This window comes from Camelus bactrianus, chromosome 26 (assembly GCF_048773025.1).
Source record: "Camelus bactrianus isolate YW-2024 breed Bactrian camel chromosome 26, ASM4877302v1, whole genome shotgun sequence".
Taxonomy (NCBI): domain Eukaryota; kingdom Metazoa; phylum Chordata; class Mammalia; order Artiodactyla; family Camelidae; genus Camelus; species Camelus bactrianus.
The window spans coordinates 29,476,540-29,494,000 of record NC_133564.1 but is presented as its reverse complement, the minus strand read 5'-3'; the positions used below and the strand labels follow the sequence as shown (position 1 = coordinate 29,494,000).

The 17,461-nt window shown below is 48.9% G+C and overlaps 1 protein-coding gene across 5 annotated transcripts; it reads right to left on the bottom strand.

Moving 5' to 3' along the window:
* Positions 1-901: 901 nt before the first annotated feature.
* Positions 902-17,214, bottom strand: ERLIN2 (ER lipid raft associated 2). Of its 5 annotated transcripts, none has more exons than XM_010949146.3 (12): positions 17,063-17,214; positions 15,756-15,877; positions 14,357-14,438; positions 13,173-13,219; positions 11,441-11,502; positions 11,199-11,324; positions 7,759-7,832; positions 7,566-7,624; positions 6,938-7,029; positions 5,978-6,067; positions 3,827-3,906; positions 902-3,510 (listed from the first exon to the last, which is right to left on the bottom strand). In XM_010949146.3, the coding sequence occupies exons 2-12, from the start codon at positions 15,860-15,862 to the stop codon at positions 3,310-3,312; spliced, it is 1,020 nt and encodes a 339-aa protein (XP_010947448.1). In that variant the 5' UTR covers positions 15,863-15,877; positions 17,063-17,214; the 3' UTR covers positions 902-3,309. The 5 variants fall into 5 exon arrangements, with proteins under 5 accessions (XP_010947448.1, XP_045368573.1, XP_045369295.1 ...); XM_045512617.2 differs by lacking the exon at positions 17,063-17,214 and adding an exon at positions 16,806-17,051; XM_045513339.2 differs by lacking the exon at positions 17,063-17,214 and adding an exon at positions 16,726-16,749.
* Positions 17,215-17,461: the final 247 nt, after the last annotated feature.

Genomic DNA, 17,461 nt, shown 5'->3' with positions numbered 1-17,461 from the left:
TATCACTTAGCCTAATATTAGCTATTGCTAAATTTCACTTTAATAAAAAAATATAAAGACTCATTTTATTTAGCAAGACTGAAAATAAAACTGAGACATAAAATCACACCTTTAGTGTTGTTCAAAACAGTTCCTCCATCTATCAACCCAAGGCAGTTAATCCAGCATATCATTTGTAGAGTGATGAACAAGAATCATTTCTCAGTGACAAAGGCGGTCATTAAGCCCTCAGGCCTCTCTGAAAGTAGAATTAGTTTTGACTGTTCAATCACCAGCTTGCACAAAAGCAGAAATAAAGAGGAATGGGAAACAAACACAAAATGATTGGCTATTATCTCTTTTAAAAAAAAACAACGGAAACAGTGGCTAAAACTCCACTCAGTAGAAAGTGGTTAAGTTCCCAGACACAGAGTAGCCACTAGTCAGGATACACTTTTATCCTTGAACTTAAATAAGCCAGTTAATTATGACGATCTCACCTTCACTATTCGCTCTCTATAAATGGTAATGCTGTCCATATTGAAAGATACATAGACCCATACATAGAAACTGCAACAGATCCTTTATAAACATCTACCTTTTTTTGATTCATACAGTCAGCCCACTGTAGCCATGGATACAGAACCTGTGGATACTGAGGGCAATGGTGCACTATTTTATATAAGGGACTTGAGCATCCCAGGATTTTGGTATCTGCAGGGGTCCTGGAACCAACCCCCTGCAGATACTGAGATAATTGTATTGCTAATGTTCTTTCACAATTTTTTTCCTCCCTCAACTTAATATGATCAGAGAGTCTCCCAAATTTATTTTAGTCACACAAAAGTTATTAGCGCACTTTGGATTCCTTTCAAACATTCTGTCCTGATATTAAAAAAGTGATTAAAAACAGTACTGAATATGAATCACTTCTGCAAAGTTTAATGAGTGAGAAACATTCAACCAAGGTGACTTTTCCTTGGAAAAATCCTACAAAAACTGAATTTTATAAACAATTACTTATTTTGATAGAAGTTCCATTTATAAATAGCAGCCATGACTTTACTGCCTACAAAACTGCAGGCGATCACATTTTCCATGTTTAGAATTTAAAGGTTTTCAGATCAGGTTTTCTAGTTAAGTGTTCTTAAAGACATGAAAGTCACACAGACAGACTGGTTAGATGTCCCACGCTAAGGACATGGCAGACTTCCATGGTTTTACTATTCAGGCAGGTACAGACAACCATTGGATTTAAACTGATGGGTACTACAATGGTTATATTTTTGCTTAAAGCAGCAGTGACATTAACCTTGAGGGGGGCAGGTGCAGCAGGACTTCAGTGAGGCTCCTTTGTGATCCAGGGCAAGGAACAAGCTGTCGCAGAATGTTAGTATTAGAGAGACTTTCCAGTTAAGAGCCTAAGCAAGTGTGCTGTTCAGAGGCTGAGACAGCCTTGCTTCGTGTTCCACTGCAGTGAAGTAGTGTTTTCTGAGGCTTGGGTAGAAAGTCTCAGAGCAGAGAAGCAGATAAATATGCAAATCAGGGATGCTGGAGGTGACATGTTGCTCCTGACCGGTGACTGATGGCACTGAAGTGGGAGGAGCGTGAGTGTATCTTAGTAATGGATACCTTACGTTGGTCTTAGGAGACTAATGGCCTCTTGGAAGGACTTCTGAGCGCATGACAGTCCATCCTGCCCAGGAACATTCGGCTGCCTGCACAAAGTGTGACCAGTGGTTTGAGAATTCTAAGTCTCAGAAATTAGACCAGAGAAGGGCCACATCTAAACTGAGAGGAGTTAACCCTTTGTTTCTTCCTGGTCAGGCTGAATGCTTCCTGAGTTCCCAACGAGCCTCGTGCTACTTAGGAGCAAGCTGGCTCGAATTTTGGGGCCATTTGATAAATCAGAAGTCTGGGCGTGGGACTGAAAATGAGATGGCAATCTGTGCCAGAAAGTTCCACTCAGAGTTTCCCCGAGGGAAGAGGGAAGAGGGGTACAGCGGTGGGGACAGCTGATAACAAAGCTAGTAACACGTCCCACGCCGGAGCCTGTCACAGCCAATCCCGATGCGCAGGCAAGTCCATCCACTTAGCAATCTGGTACCCACCCCGCCTCCAATTTCAGGACATAAGAAAACCTTTTCTTCATGTTTGCTTTCCCCATCCAAATCGCCTAGTTAGTAATGGAAAAACATTTGAATGGATTTTGATGCAGCCATTCTAACACAGGGACTCGGGCGTGAACTCTGACCTGCACCCACACAGCTGTCCCTGGAGATTTCACACTCAGTGTGACCCCCGTGTGGGACCTGGGAGCCTGGGGTTTCAAGACACGTACCACGTAGAGAATGGGCTTCCTTCTGTCACTATGTCAGACGAACTCCCAGCACGAGCCATAGGCATTGCGACTGGGAACTCTTTTGGATGACCCTTCTTCTTCCCCCAGAGAAGCTACTCAACATGAAAAGACACTTGATCCCAAGGAACACACATTATTTGCCAAACAGGTGCTCAGTGGCTAATGGATACCATGGTTCCACTTCAACAGCTCTGAAGACGCTTGAGATCTTTGTTCCATCTTCTTGATGCTGAGCAGAACCAATGAACAGGTTAAGAGGAGAAAACACCAACTCGCAGAATAGGTGAAAAGTTTTAAAAAGAACTGTGTGGTGGTGACCAAACCCTGACTCTGGGCAATGGAGTCAGAAGCCACCACTCTTCAAGCCCTGGGGCCACGAGGCCGGTGTGTAGAAAAGCTTGCAAAACCTAGCACCAGATCTTCCTTGCCAGAAAGTGCAGCTCTGTGGCAGCTCATGTCCGCACCGACAGCAATGCCAGGAAAGCCAGCATTCTCGAGGGCCCTGCTGGCAAACTTATAAGCTCGCATTTGCTCAGTCACTGAGCCTCCCCCACAGGCATCTCCCACCTTGGAGGCAGGATGAGAACACTGGACTACCTTTTCCCAAAGAAGGGAAATCAAATCACCTGGAGGCAACACCCTGTATTTCTCCCACTCCTCTTTGACAGCATCCCTAATTAAGCCAGCTTCAAAAGGGCGAAAATCAGAATCTGGAGGTCAAAGGTCTAACCCAGGGTTCACAAATCTTAACAGAAGTCATATAACCTACTTACCTGAATAAAACCCCAAATCACCAATCCCTGCCCTCCCTTCCCAGGAAGGGGAATAGACTTAAGTCCATGTCTTCTTTTTTCACCATGGCTCGTGGAAGAGAGTCAAAAGGTTGGGTGGAAGGGAGGGGCATCCTGGTTCATCAGTAAAAAATAAAGATCTCTCTGAGTGTCCTCTGAGGTTGTGTCCAGAAACATTCAGTTCTCCTCAGCGTCTGCCTCTGAGGGCTCACCCTCTAAGCCAAAGTTCAGCTTGTCAGCGAGCCCCTCAAACTGCTTGCCCAGGCCGCCTGCAGAGTCCATGAACATGTTAGGGATGTCTTTGCCAAAGTAAATCTTGCTGTTGGAAGCGATGGCCTTGTACTTCATCAGCTGCAGGTACTCCGGGGTCAGCTTCAGCTGCAAGGAAACAAAAGGACGGAAGACGTCTGTGGGGCCAGGTTTGGGAAATTGTGGGTGGCGCCCCTTCGCTTTTCACAGGGAGGGTCTCACCTTGAGGACCACGAGAAATTTAGGGATTTCTGTGTTTAACACCAAAATTAAACTATCAAGGCCCAGGTAAGACATAAGGGAAGGCCCTGGCCCACCCAGCACAGGGGTCCTCACTTCCGGCCATGAGGGGCTTGCGGGGCGGTGGTCTTGGACACCAGGGACTCTCAGGCAGTGTAAGCCCGGACCCAGAGACCCCCCCCTCCGCAGGCGGCGCTGGGCTTACCTTATTCGCTTCGGCTATCTTCATGGCCGTGTAGCACTCGGCGTCCGCCTTCGCCTTCTCCCGGGCCAGGAACGCGGCATCTTAAGGGAAGAACACAGCACACTGAAGCGCCGAGGTGATCAGTAGGCTGCGCCCGGCCACCTTCCCCGACTGCCTCTGTGACCTCAGGCAGATGGCTCTTATTTCTCTGTGCTTTGATTTCCTCATGGATGAAACTGGGAAAAAGGCATTTTTTTTCCAGTTTTGCAAGCTGTTGTGAAAATCAACCAAGAGACAGCTTCTGACTGCAGTGGAGACAAGCTCTGAGCAAGTCTGTGGCTGTGCCTGACTACGTCTTCTTCGACAGCATCGTCGAGAAAGGCACTGCCACCCAGAGACGCTTCCTCTTTCTACCTGTTTACTCCTGTGGTAGCTCTGTGCCTGGGAGGAGTGGGGTGGGACCCCCGCCTCAACCTTCAGGCTCTGAGCTCTCCACCTCAACTCTTCTGTACTCTCAGCAAAAGCAAGAGAAGCCCAAAGAAGGCTCCGGACACAGCCAGAGGCAGATCCGTCCTAAAACCGACCGCCATAAACGAAACAGTTCAGCCACTCTCCCAACTTCATTTCCCTTTCGTTTCCATCAGTCATTCCAAAAAGGTTCTCATTTACGGTGGTTAAGCTGGCACAACTCTAAGGGAATTACAGGTCGTGGTCCAGACTAACACCTATTTGGGTTAAGACCTATTTATTTTATTTATATTTTTTTATGGAAGTATAGTTGATTTACAATGTTGTATTGGTTTCTGGTGTACAGCAAAGTGATTCAGTTTTATATATATGTATTCTTTTTCATTGTAGGTTATTATAAGATATTGAATGTAGTTCCCTGTGCTATACAGTAGGACTTTGTTGTCTATCCATTTTATATACATTAGTTTTTATCTGCTAATCTCAAACTTACCTTCCTCTTCCCCTTTGGTGACCATAAGTTTGTTTTCTATGGGGTTAAGACCTATTTAAGCTTCTACTATGCAAGCAATACGCTTCCTTAATGTGCTGAGACCAGCTTTTGGTCAAACTGACACAAAATTTTTGATATTGACTCTTCGGCCTTGGGAATGAGGCCAGCCTCGTGGGAATGACACCTGTAGCAGAAGCTGGGTCTGTGGGTGGGTTCCCACTGCACCCTCAGCAGGGCCCTGGGTGGGAGGAGCCTGCAGGCTGGTTGAGGCTCTGGCTGCTGGAGGCCAACTCAACTGGTTTTGGCACCTGATGACCCGTATTTATAAGAAATAAACATATGTTGTTCTGCTAAGGGCTCCCCAGTGAGGAGCTGCTACAAAGCCCGACAGGCCCCATCGTGCTGTGACTGGACACAGCACTCGTCACCTGAAGCTGGGCCTGGAGGTCCCATTTCTGTTGTCTGATTTGCTCCGTTTAAGGTACCCCCTGGAGCAGAATATGGGTCGTGGGAGTGAGGTGAGGGCTGAGGGGCAGGGAACTGAAGGTGAGTCATGTTCAGAAAAGCTGGCAAACGGTGAAAAAGAATATGAAAACGAGTATGTGTGTGTCCATGTATGACAGAAGCACAGTGCTCTACACCAGAAATTGACACAACACTGTAGACTGACTATACTCCAATGAAAAGAGGTGAGAAAAAAGAAAAGCTGGCAAAGAAAATGCTTCTCTCCAGCTTGGGTTGTTGGTGCTGAAAAAGTGTCTGCTTCACACCCTGCTTAACAACCATGGGGATCTGAGAGCAGACTTAGAGGCCAAAGCCACAGTCTTGACAGAATTCCAGGAGCAGGAGGGCAAGGCAGGAGGGAGAGAGCTGCTGTTCTGACCTCGCTCCTTGGTTTCCTCCCAATGCCAGACTGTGAGCTCAAGACAGCAGGGCCCAGGAGGGTTCCCTTCTCTTAAGCCTCGCATAAGGGTCTTGAGGGCACTCAGCTAACGTTTGTTGACTGAATGAATCTCTCGGAAGTGGAATATGAGTGCCAGCCTGGCTCGACTCTCCCCCAGACTCGAGTCAGCACACAGAGAACAAGTGATGTTCCAAAGAAGTCATGACATCTTAGAGCAGGTTACAGAGCCAAGGAAATGACTCTCCCACCCCCTGGCCTCAGAGTGGGGTCGGAGGGAAAGGCAGGCGTGAAGTTCACTTTGGCTCACCTTCGATTTCCGAGATCTTCTTCTCCGTCTCCTTCTCCATCACCTTCTGCCCGTAGGTGATCTCTGCCACCTGAGCCACTTTTTCTGCCTCTGTATTAACAAGGTGGACAAAGGCTTAGCGCTCTGATATGTCAAAAGGTTGACTACACCGCACCTTTCGCCTGATCCGCGTCCCTTATGCAGAGGGCTGGGCAAGCTCTGGTGAAGAGCCACTGGCCCAGAGGGCAGCACGGAGGCCCATGGGGCGGAGAGGGAATCCGCAGTGAGCACAGGACCTCAGCGGCAGCATGAGACAGGAATGAGGGAGACCTGGGCCCAAGGGAGGAGCCCTACATCAGAGGGTGACAGCCAGGAGCAAACCCTGACCTCGCTCCTAAGTCACAGGGCATGTCTCCCAAAGGAGCAGTTTAAGGATCACGGTACTCCCTAACAAGTTTCCTCCTGCTGCCTCCCTCAGGAAGTAGCTGGGTTTGTGGCTGACAGCTGGGTGCAGCGGTGAAGAACCCAGGTTTGGGAGCAGAGTCCCTGGATTTGAACCCCACTTCTGCCACGTATTTGCCATGTGACATTGGGCAAGTAATTTAACCTCGCTATGCTTCGGCTCAGTAAAATGAGGTGAATGATGGTGACTTTCTCACCCAGGGGCTGTGAAGAGCGAGCTAGTTCACGTACAAGTGCTTAGAAAAGCCCTCGGCTCAGAGTAAGGAAGGGCTAACTAAGTGTCCTCACCGCTGTGAATGATGAATGAACGGGCTGGCCTCCTTTCATTTAAGAGCTACGCGGAAACTCAAACTCACGCCCCCAGCCGTGATCTGACAATTCCAGCTCTGCTTCTGGGACTAGGAAAGCCGCCCCTGCGTACAGCAGGGGTTCGGAGGACCACGGGCCAGGCTTCCTCGAGTCTTGCCCCCTTCCCCAGCCCCTTGGCCCCGAAAGGGGATCCCAGAAGCACATGCAGACCAATGAGGGCCTTCTTCCGCTCTGTCTCTGCCTCCTTCTCCACCACCTTCTGCTTCTGGGCCGCAATGAGCAGCTTTGTCTTCTCGCTTTCCCTGGAGGGGAGAAAAGGGTGCTGCTGTGAGGCTGCTGAGGGTAAGTTTCTGCAGAACTCCACCGTTCCCTGGAAAAGCCCAACTCTCCTGCCGAGGGAGGCCGACTGGGATTTCTTCCTGTCTCCTGGAAGCCTGTTTCAGGTCCAAGGTTAAAGCGGATATGCTACAGACAGTCACATGGACCTCCTTTTCCTCCCAGATTCGTTTGTGGGAAATAGAGCAGGATTTACTTGAGGAAAAGGCCCCCGCCTGCCCACTGAGGCACCTTTCCCTCCAGTCTTCTTTGGCACGAGCCATGAAGCACACAGGAGGCCCCCTGGCCCTCTTAAGAGCATCCCTGCTCTGAGGCTCTCAATCACAGTCACAGAGCCCAGGTGAGCATGCTGACATGCCCTCTCCATCCTGCAGGCCAGTGGGCTGTGACAGACACTCAAGAGGGGACTAGCAGCCTGGCAGAGTGTTGGATACCCCTGGGGTGGGATGAGTGGGAGGCGGGAGAGAGTGGTAGTCACAGCTCGGGCAGAGGGCACACTCACATCAGCTCGTAGTTTCTGCGGATGGCCTCGGGTATGTTGGGTTTTGTCACCCGCACAGCCTGGAGAAGGATAAAAACAGCACCTGATGGGGAGGTGAGGGTGCTGAGGGACCGGCTCTCACTGGTCCGTGCCCCTCCTGCACAGGCAGGCCGTCCCCCTGGAGAGGGGGCGCTCCCACCATGGCCATGCTTACTTGGATGACGAGCCCAGGGGCCATGGAAGTCAGGTCCTGCTGCAAGGCCAGTTTGAGATTTTCATCAATCTGATCTGAAATCAAGAAAGACAGAAAAGGAGCTGTGACACTTTCTAGGCAGGGTGGAGGGAAGGATGGGGGCAGAATACAAGCCAAGGGAGCACCAACTCAAAAATGCACCTACAGGCAAAAGGCCCTCCCAATGAAGAGTGCTCATCCGAGCCCAGGCACCTAATGAGCCCCTGCAAGACTCACAGCGGAGGCCTGTGCAGTCCCGCTTCGTGAGCCAGGCTCGAGGACGTCCTTCTCTGTGGCCTCCAAACGGGAACTGAGCTTTAAAACTAGCACATTTCTTCAGTCAGCAAAAGAGAAGGTGTGCACCCAACTTTCATGAAGATGGAAGGTGGAAGGGCCATGTTAGGTATTTTGAAAAGAGCCAAGCACATGAAATCTAGTAATTTTACAAGTTTCTATAAGAGAAACACTCTGACGTCAAGGAAAGCCCCAAGGAGGACCAATGCCTGTAGGACCTCCATCAAATCACACGAGGGGAAAATGACAATTTCCAGTCCCAGAAACGAGCCCAAGTCCTCTGATGTCTTGTCTGATGCTGTTCCTTTGTCTGGAATCCACAGGTGAGTCGTTTCGAGAACAAGCAGAGGCAGAGAGATAACTGACCGCCCCCTCGAGCTGCGATCCCAGAACAGCAGCACCAAGGCTGCCTTCTCTGGCCGGGTCTGCTCTTCCCTGCCCGCTGCCCGTGAGACCCTCAGTAAGACCCTGGAAGGGCCCAAGAAAAGGCCACCACAAAACCGAGTTGGGACATCGAATCGGAACCACCTCCCTTACTGTCAGCTGCCATCTGCTTTAAATGACCATTCTTGGTCACCGGGGCCGAACCAGGAGCCTCTGCCAAACAGCGAGTCTAACTCCTGCCTTTTACAGATGTCCAGACCGAGGCCCTCAGCGTCCAGCAATGTGCTTGAGCCAGCGAGAGGCCAAAATAAGGAAGCTGTTGAATGACTGTGCTTTGATGGCTAGGATTTCAAACAGTGCTCTCTTCGACCACTGTATCACTAAGCAGGGGTTTGAATGTTTTACACGCTGGACCTGCTCTCATGAGCCTCTTGGCACCGAGAAAGGCCCATAAAGGTAGCACCCCACAGCCAACCCGGGGCTCACAATTTGACAGCTGGAGGTTAACACTCCATTCCATGGTGTCTATTGTAAATAGGAGGCCAACCAAACTTTAAGTGAGGGGGCCTGTGCCCTCCATAAAGTAATAATACAGTTGTTTCTCAGACCAAATTATATCTGAGTCAAGGCAGAAACCTGTGACCCTGGCCTAGCAACTTTCTAGGAAAACCTGGAAGAAATATTTTGCAAGTTGGTTTACTACCAAAGTGACACCAGTACTAAGCTGTTTATATGGGACAATTATGCTGATAAATGCCTATTAACACAAAGAGGTTCTTCAGATAAACTTCTGAACAAGTACTGGGTGACATTTTTATAAAATGGGCAAAGAGGACGCATTGCAGTTAGCAGTGATGGCAGCTGCAGTCAAGATGAAGGTCAGGGCTCTGAGTCCTGACAGGAGGGGACCAGATCCTTCAAGGAACAGGATCGAGCTTCTCCTCTGCAGGTGCAAATGGATTCTAAGCAGAACGGTGCTTGCTGACAAGAACAAACTTTAAAAAGAAAAACATCTCAGAGCAGACACACTTCCCCGGCTCCTCTGTACATGAAAAGCTACATTTCTCTAAGCTGCCAAGTTCATCTGTGAGACAGTGAGAAGTTTTCTAATGCAAAACAATTTCACATCCTGATTCTCTCTTCATGGAAATTAGAGACCTTTTGTCCTTGGTTGTTTCAAATGCTTTCAAGTAATTCATTTAACGGCACAAGTTCTAAAACAGTGGCTAGAGAGAAAACTAATATTTTATAAAGTTCTATCAGTTTGAGGTTAAAAAAAAAAACCCCGCAAATTTACCCAATTTTTCTTAAAAGCACACTGAATCCAAACTCAGTAAAAGAATTCAAAGCTTACGAAGTGAATTTAGATTCATTTTCTACTGCAGAAAAGCTATAAGGGCCTCTGATGATTTCCCAAATCTGAAACACAGTGCAACAGGCCGTTTGCTTAATTAAGATCACTTGTATCGCCATTTGCAGCAACATGGATGGACCTAGAGATGATCATACTGAGTGAAGTAAGTCAGAGAGAGAAAGACAAATACCATGATACCACTTATATGTGAAATCTAAAATATGATACAAATTGACTTACTAACAAAACAGAAACAGACTCACAGACATAGAAAACAAACTTATGGTCACCGAAGGGGAGCAGGGGTGGGGAGGGACGAATTAAGAGTTTGGGATTAACAGATACACGCTACTATGTATAAAATAAACAAGGTCCTCTCCTATAGCACAGAGAACTATATTCAATATCCTGTAATAAACCATAATGGAAAAGAAAAGAAAAAAAAAAAAGAAAGATGACTGGGATCACCAATGACTCCTCCTTTGTCTACTCTGCAGAATGTTCTCACTCAGGGGCCTTTTAATGAAGAAACCACTGTCCAGCCCTGGTGTCAAGAATAATCATACCACTGGCTGCAGAGGTGGTTTGTTTTTAGCGCTGGCTAAAACACGTTTAAACCAAACACTTTATCCCAAAAGAGCTGTAACTATGACTGCAACGCCTCCTTCCCTTGCTGCTGAAGTCGGGCTGTGTTAGACCAGAAAAAAGGACAGGAAGTGTCTGCTTAAGCACATGGGTCCTTTTTGTTTCAAGCATTTTCCTATTCATCTCTACATGTACAGGGTTGAAAACAAACAAACAAAAAAAACCAAGTACCAAAAGTCACAAACGTTCTAGAAACTGCGAGGGGCTACAGTCCTTGTCCTCCTTGGAGAATGAAAGGTGACTCCTGTTGTTCTCAGCACCCGAACAGGGTGCCCCTCCTCCGGGTGCCTTCTCCAGGGTGGCGTGGGGACAGAATGCTGAAGCAGAGCCAGGGGAGTTTAGCACTCGCTTCAGCTCGGCCAGCAGCCACCTCTGGGACGCTGTCCCTTTGGGCCTTGGTTCCTAATCTTGAAAGGAGGATGTTGGGCTGGCTGCGTAATCTCTAAGGTTCTAGAACCACCCCCATCTTCACTACAGAACGATGCTAAGGGACAGTGGGGACGCATTTCCATCCTGGTCCTCCACTTCAGGCCCGACTGAGCCCTCCCATCCACTCTGGCTCCTGCGCCCAGAGCTGGACCACTCTGGCAACTTCCTTCCACTGTCATCAGCGTCTCTCAGGAAGGCCTTGTGCGACCGCCCACTTCCTGAGCACTAGGTTCTTCCCCACTCCCGGTCCCTTAGTCCCCGGCCTGCCCCGCGGTAGCAGGGGCAGCAGGCAGGTCAGGACGAGAGGCCTTCTTACCGAAGAGCTCGATGTAGACCTCCTGCAGCGTGTGGACACTGCAGAACTGGTTCAGCTCGTGGTGGATCTTGTTGAAGATGAGGGCCTTGTCATAGTCAGCTGTGTAGTTCTTCACTATGTCGTACACTGGGAGGAGGAGAGGTTCAGAATAAGCTGGGACAGACATGGGGTGGGGGTGAGGGGGACACGCTGGGGAGAGTGGGCGGGGGTGGGGGTGGGGGGAAGGAACTTCCAGAATGTACCTGCATGTGGGACCAGGAAGTTCACCACCTCAATTCTGTCGAAGTAGATCATCACGCCGCCACTGTGGGAGGAAGCACGGACAAGCAGTCACTGGAAAGCTCTGGAATATGGTGCCTCTCCTTGAAGTGGTGGTGGGCGTGTGACTTGGCAGAAAAGGAGGAGAGTTCATGGGAGGTTAGGGGCACATGGATCTCCAGGCTGGAGACCTTCTGAGCTTCTAGCACAATCTCCCAAGGAATCATGCGTCTTAAAAATATCTCCACAAGGAAAAAGGGACTCTTTTGGGGTAAGAAAAGAGGAGTTCATATCTTCTGAATCAGCAATGACTTCTGATGAAAGCAATCAAAGGGAAAAGACTAAAGGTCACGGAGTTCTCAGAACTTAAAAGTGGAATTTTCTGGTCACCATTTCTCATTCTGTCTTCACCATTGCTTTGGTTCAGCTTTTCCCCTTCCCTGCCAATATTCATTATAAAAAACTTTCAAACATACAGGAAAGTTGAAAGAATGGTACAACTAATACACATATACTAACATTTAATTTAACAATTGTTCACATTTTACCTGTTGATCGATCTACTTTTTTTTTTCTCCTGAACGTTTCAAAGCAAGCTGTAGTCATGATACTTTATCCTTTAATACTTTGGCAAGCATCAGTCACCTAAGAATAGTTGACAGTCTCCTATAGTCACAATAGCATTCCTAAACCTAAGAAAATGAGCAATGATTCCTTATCATCCAATACCCAGTCCTTCAAATTCCCCCAAAGTTCCCGGCATGGACAGAACTGTGTGTTCTCCAGAATCCACATGGGGTAACTCTAACCCTCAATGTGACTGTGTTTGGAGTCAGGGCCTTTACGGAGATAATGGAGGTTAAATAAGGTCATAAAGGTGGGGCCCTGGTCCAGCTGGACTTGTCAAGGGAAGGAGCCGACCCCAGAGATCTTCCTCTCCCCACACATGCGCAGAGGAGAGGCCGGAGCAGACACGGCAAGGGAGCCGCTTGCAGGCGAGGAAAAGAGGCTTCAGCAGAAACCAGCCTTGCTGGCACTTTGGTCTTGGACTCTGAGCTTCTAGCACGATGAGAAACTAGATTTCTGTTGTTTAAGCCGCCCACTCTGTGGTGTGCTGTCCCGGCAGCCCAAGATGACTAATACACTTTTCATAATGTGTTTTATAGCTGTTACTTTGGAATTAGGCTCTAATCCAGGTTCACCATTGCATTAGCTTATGTCTTTGAAGTCTCTTCTTTGACCCAAGTCTCCTCCAAATACAACGACTCTGTGACGAGGTCAGGCAGCTGCCCAGGGCGATGCTGTGATCCTGTACTTGCCGAGCACTTCCTCGTGGTGTGCTTTACTTTGTCACTCTAGTCCTGTTTGGACTTCCTTTACTTTGCAGTCGGACCACTACACTGATGCTCTCTTGGGACTGCCTGCGCCTAAAGTCACCCCAGACCTGCTTTCCACAGTTCTCCATAGTTAGTTGTGCTAAAGTTATCTTCCTCCAGCAGGTCATTCATCTGCTAAAAGCCTTCATCACGGCATTCAAGGCCCTTCCAGTGACCTTCTCTACTGCACTCCACCACCTCGTCAGCTCGGAACACAGGGAGCTCGGGGGCAGGGAACTCGGTAAAACCACCACGGGGTGCTTCCCCTTTCCCTGTCTCTTCCTCAGCAGCAGAAGCCCTGCCTGTCACTGGGGCTTAACAGCGTTACTGGGCACCTTACCTTGTCCCACAAGGTACATTCTTCACCTCGTCTGTCTGGAGTGTGGTCTGGAAATAGGGGAGACAGAAGGTGCTGAAAGGTGGGCAGTGATAAACAAAGTGACTTTAAAAAAAAAAGAAACAAACAAACAAACAAAAAACCAAAGTGACTTATTTGGGGAATCCTAAATAGCCTTGTCCTTGAATATTTATTTGTATTAAGCTTTGCCTCCGTTAAAGGTGAACATCCCCACTGACTCCTCTCACTTACAGAGTTGGAGGCTAAATCAAACAAAGGTAACTACCCTGGCTTTGCTGTAAATGAGCTACCATAGGAACAAGTAAGAATGCTTTGGTAGAAAAGACCCTGGATCAGGAGTCCTAAGACCTGCGCTTACTTCTGTCTCTTCCATTTGCTAGTCTTGAAACAACAGATTCTTTATTTAACCTCTCGGCCCATAAAACCTGCTCAGCCCATTCTCAGGATGACCTGGGACTCCAATGAGATCCCGTGCATGAACGCACTTTGAAAACCATACAGCACAGTAAGGGGCATACGGGGCAAGTGCTGATGAGGTGCCCCAGGACATTTCCCAAGGTCAGCATAATAGTCACTTTCTAAATCTTCCTCTTCCTCTTAGTTGGACATACTTCAGAGACGGCTCGTCTAACTTAGCCTGGCTTTAGATCCATCATCACTAACCCTACTCCCACTTTAGATGTCGCTTCCCTTCACCAAGTTCAGCCTCTTCCCCCGTCCCCCAATTATGTTCACATCTCTCAAATTCAAATAAGCCAAATTACCGTGCTTTGTTTCCAACTATCTTGGTAGCCTGTGGTTTAAAACACACAGACACATACAACCTACTTTTCCTTCTACGCGTTCAGAACAGATTCTTCTCTGGCTTTGTCTTGAAGTGAAAAAAATGATTCTCGGCTGGGATTGGTGGCCAAGGCAATGACCCCAGTCAGCTCTTTCAACAATCAAGTAAAATTCCAGAGAAGATGACTCATGGAGCCTCCTTCTTTATCTGTCTGTCTGTCTGTCCATCTATTACATATGACTTATTCTGAAATGATTCCTTCAAAAGGCAGTATTATACTCATCCACTCATCCAATGGCTAAATCATTCCAAATCATGCATCAATCACCACCCCGCCCCCAAATCTGCAGTCGTCCAAGTCGACCCCACGAGCCAAGAGTACCTGCACAGACTTATACGATGTGATGAAAGGGAGCATCAGGTGAAAGCCAGGGCCGCTGGTGGACGTTAGCAGGGCACCGCCTCTGCAGAGGAGGGAGACAGAGGCAGGCTCAGCTCAGCAAAAAGTCCCTATTACATCAGTCCCGCCTGGGCCCACTTTCTCCCCGGCCCCATCCGCATTCAGTATAGCGTGACATGTGCCAAAGCCACGTTCACAGACCCCTCTCTTCCTCTCAGCTCGACCCTCATATTATAGGAAGCCTGATGGCAAAACCTAAAACCATTACTCAAGTTTTTGCAGCGAGAAAAACTGGCACATAGAACTAAGCGGAATCAAGACAGTAGAATCTCTGGCTCTACTTGAGATAAGAGAGGAAGGCAGTTTTGTTTCGTCACATCTGTTGAGCTTGTGGCAATCCATAAGGACAGTAAATTCAGTGATACAGTGACCAATATAGGTGCTAACGTTGGAGTCCTGTGACATGCACAACCAGAAGAATAACTTCAAGGACATTTTACAAACCATCTAAATATATATATATATATATTTTTACAGTAGAGTTATCTTTCTAATCACGTTATATGTAAATGACAGTAAAATTAAAAGCCATTTTGGGGGACATCTAAGCAGATGGTGGGAAGAGATAATTAAAGGGGAGAGGGGAACCCAATCAGACTTTAAGAACTTGCTCTTGGCATTCAGAAAAAAGCATCACGGGGCACATATAAGAAGGGGTTCATTTAGACTTAAAGCAAAAAACTTGGGTTATGGAGGCTACTAAAAGGAAAGCAACCCAAGGTTTATAAATGCTTCTTTGCTTTACGTTATTTGAGTCAAATACACATTTTTTTTAAGAGAGAGCAATAAAATAGTGACATAATGGGTTATTTTAAGAGCCACTATCCTAGCGCCTGCCTTGATGGACACAAATCAACCGGCAGGCTCTTCCATTTGTTCTGAAATGTTAATTTTAAAGAGTAGGTCCAAATTATATCTCCTCAAGTTGCCATCAAGAACTGGTACTCATCAGAGGCAAGCTCCTAGCACCAAGATTTCCAGAGGGAAGTAGGAGGAAACAGTATTTCAGAGATGATCTTCCAGAGGTACGGCAGCCTTTAGGTTTTGTCTCTAAATCTCTGTACACGTTTATCAATCGCCATCCACGGCATGAACTTAGACTACTAAGTTTTATATTTACATTTAGATACATATTTGTGTGTGTGTGTGTGTGTGTGTGTGTATTCCCTTCCCTGTGGTCACTGACACAAAAGCTCAATCTAAAAGACGCTCTTATTCAACAAAATACAAACACAGCTCTTCAGCAGAGTCTGTTAAACATTGACTAGGAGAGAGAGTCACTTAATAGGAAGTTGCCAGCTTCTCCCTGTCGCTGCCTTACCTGTAATACACCCCAATATGGCCCTCTTCTATCTTGTGCACAGCTGAGAAGAGAGAGGCACAAAAGAAACTGGCAGCCACAGCCACAACTGCTCCCAACTGGGCCATCAGGGAACGGTTACCCTGGGGAAAAAGAGAGGAAAACATGTGCGGTCTGACTGAGGAGGGCGGGGGGCCTCTAGATCTACAACTCTGTTCATCCTTGTTCTCAGTCAACACTCCCGTTCCTTAACTGTGGAATTACATCCCCCACCTCCTCCAAGAGGCGGTGGCTCCAGACACAGCCATGGCCCAAGGGAGAACCCGTGCCAACTGGGCAGCGTTCAGAACACAGCCTTCTCTTCCTGTGAACGGGAAAGTGCTGTCACTGGAGCCACTCATATTAGTAAAAGGGAAGAGAGGCAGCTGCAGTCATGTTGGCCCAAATTACAGAGGATGTCAAACGACAGGCAGTTGTGGCCATGTAATTCTGGTCAGAGCCTCCCAGTCCTAATTGCCTGCCATTTCGAAGGAAACCATTATTTACTCCTTTCAGATGCTGGAGCGACAGGGACAGCATGCGAGCAGAGTTCCACGGCGGGATTCTCTGGCCTCTCATCCACCTTTCCCGTTATTCCTTCGTTCCTAAACGACTCAGGGATCTGAGCAACACTGAAGCCACACTCCCTCCCCTATGCTTGACTGGCTCTTTGCATCTGCCAGATTCCCCGAGTCCATGGGTAGGAGAAAGGTGGTTCCCCAAGCTTGGAAGGCTCTAGGCTCCTGGGTCTAACTGCATTCAGGCACCAGCACGCGAAAGAGTTGGCATCCAGAGACTCATTCCCTGAACACTGAATGATCTGGAAAAACTACCGTAACTGACAGTGAGGTTCCCAGTCGGGCGTGCCTGGGCCCCCCTGCGCAGGGCGCGGATTCTGCCTCCCGGGTCTAACGCAACCCGGGCGCAGACGTCTGCGAGGCGCTTATTTTACCGTGCGGCCTCCAGCTACCCATCAGCAACTGCGTCCTTTCTGCAAAAGCCCTTCCCTCCCCGAAGTCACCGCCTCCCCACCTCGCGCTCCTTCCCTGCCCTCTTCTGAGAGAGGGTTGAGAGTCCCAAGAGCCTCGGGTCGGGCTGGAGGCTCCAAGAGCCTCTGCTCGGTCCCGGCCGGGAGCTCGCGAGGAAGAGACGGGACAGAAAGGGGTGGCTTCCCCTTCTCCTGAGGGAGAGAGGATGCTGTGGCGGGGCCCCGGGAGAACGGCTGATCAGCTGCGGCCCGGAGCCACAACGAGGCCCAGCGCGCGCACTAAGGGGCGGGGGCCGCGTACCAGGCTGTCCCTCCAGGCGCTCCGTACTCGTCCGAACTCCAGTGCAACCGCAGAAACCGCCACACCCCTCAGCACGCTGCTTCCTTCCGGGCCCGTCGCTTCGATGACGCCATTAGTTCACGCGAGAAGATCACACCCCTCTCTCCTCCCTAGGTCTCCGGCCCCGCCCCCGCGCTCCGAACGCTCGGTGTCCGCGGTTGGCCGCCAGGGGGCGCCCGAGACTAGTTCCGGGCGATCGGGACCATGTTCTGGGATTGCCGGGGTGGGGGTGGTGCGGGCGCCTGGAGAGTGACCCCGGGGACGACCCGAGTGGCTGCGGGTGCTGGGACCGAGGTGTCCCTCTCCGAGGTTTTGACTCTGGAGTTTGCTCCGGATTTCCCTCCGCATTAGGCGAAGCCT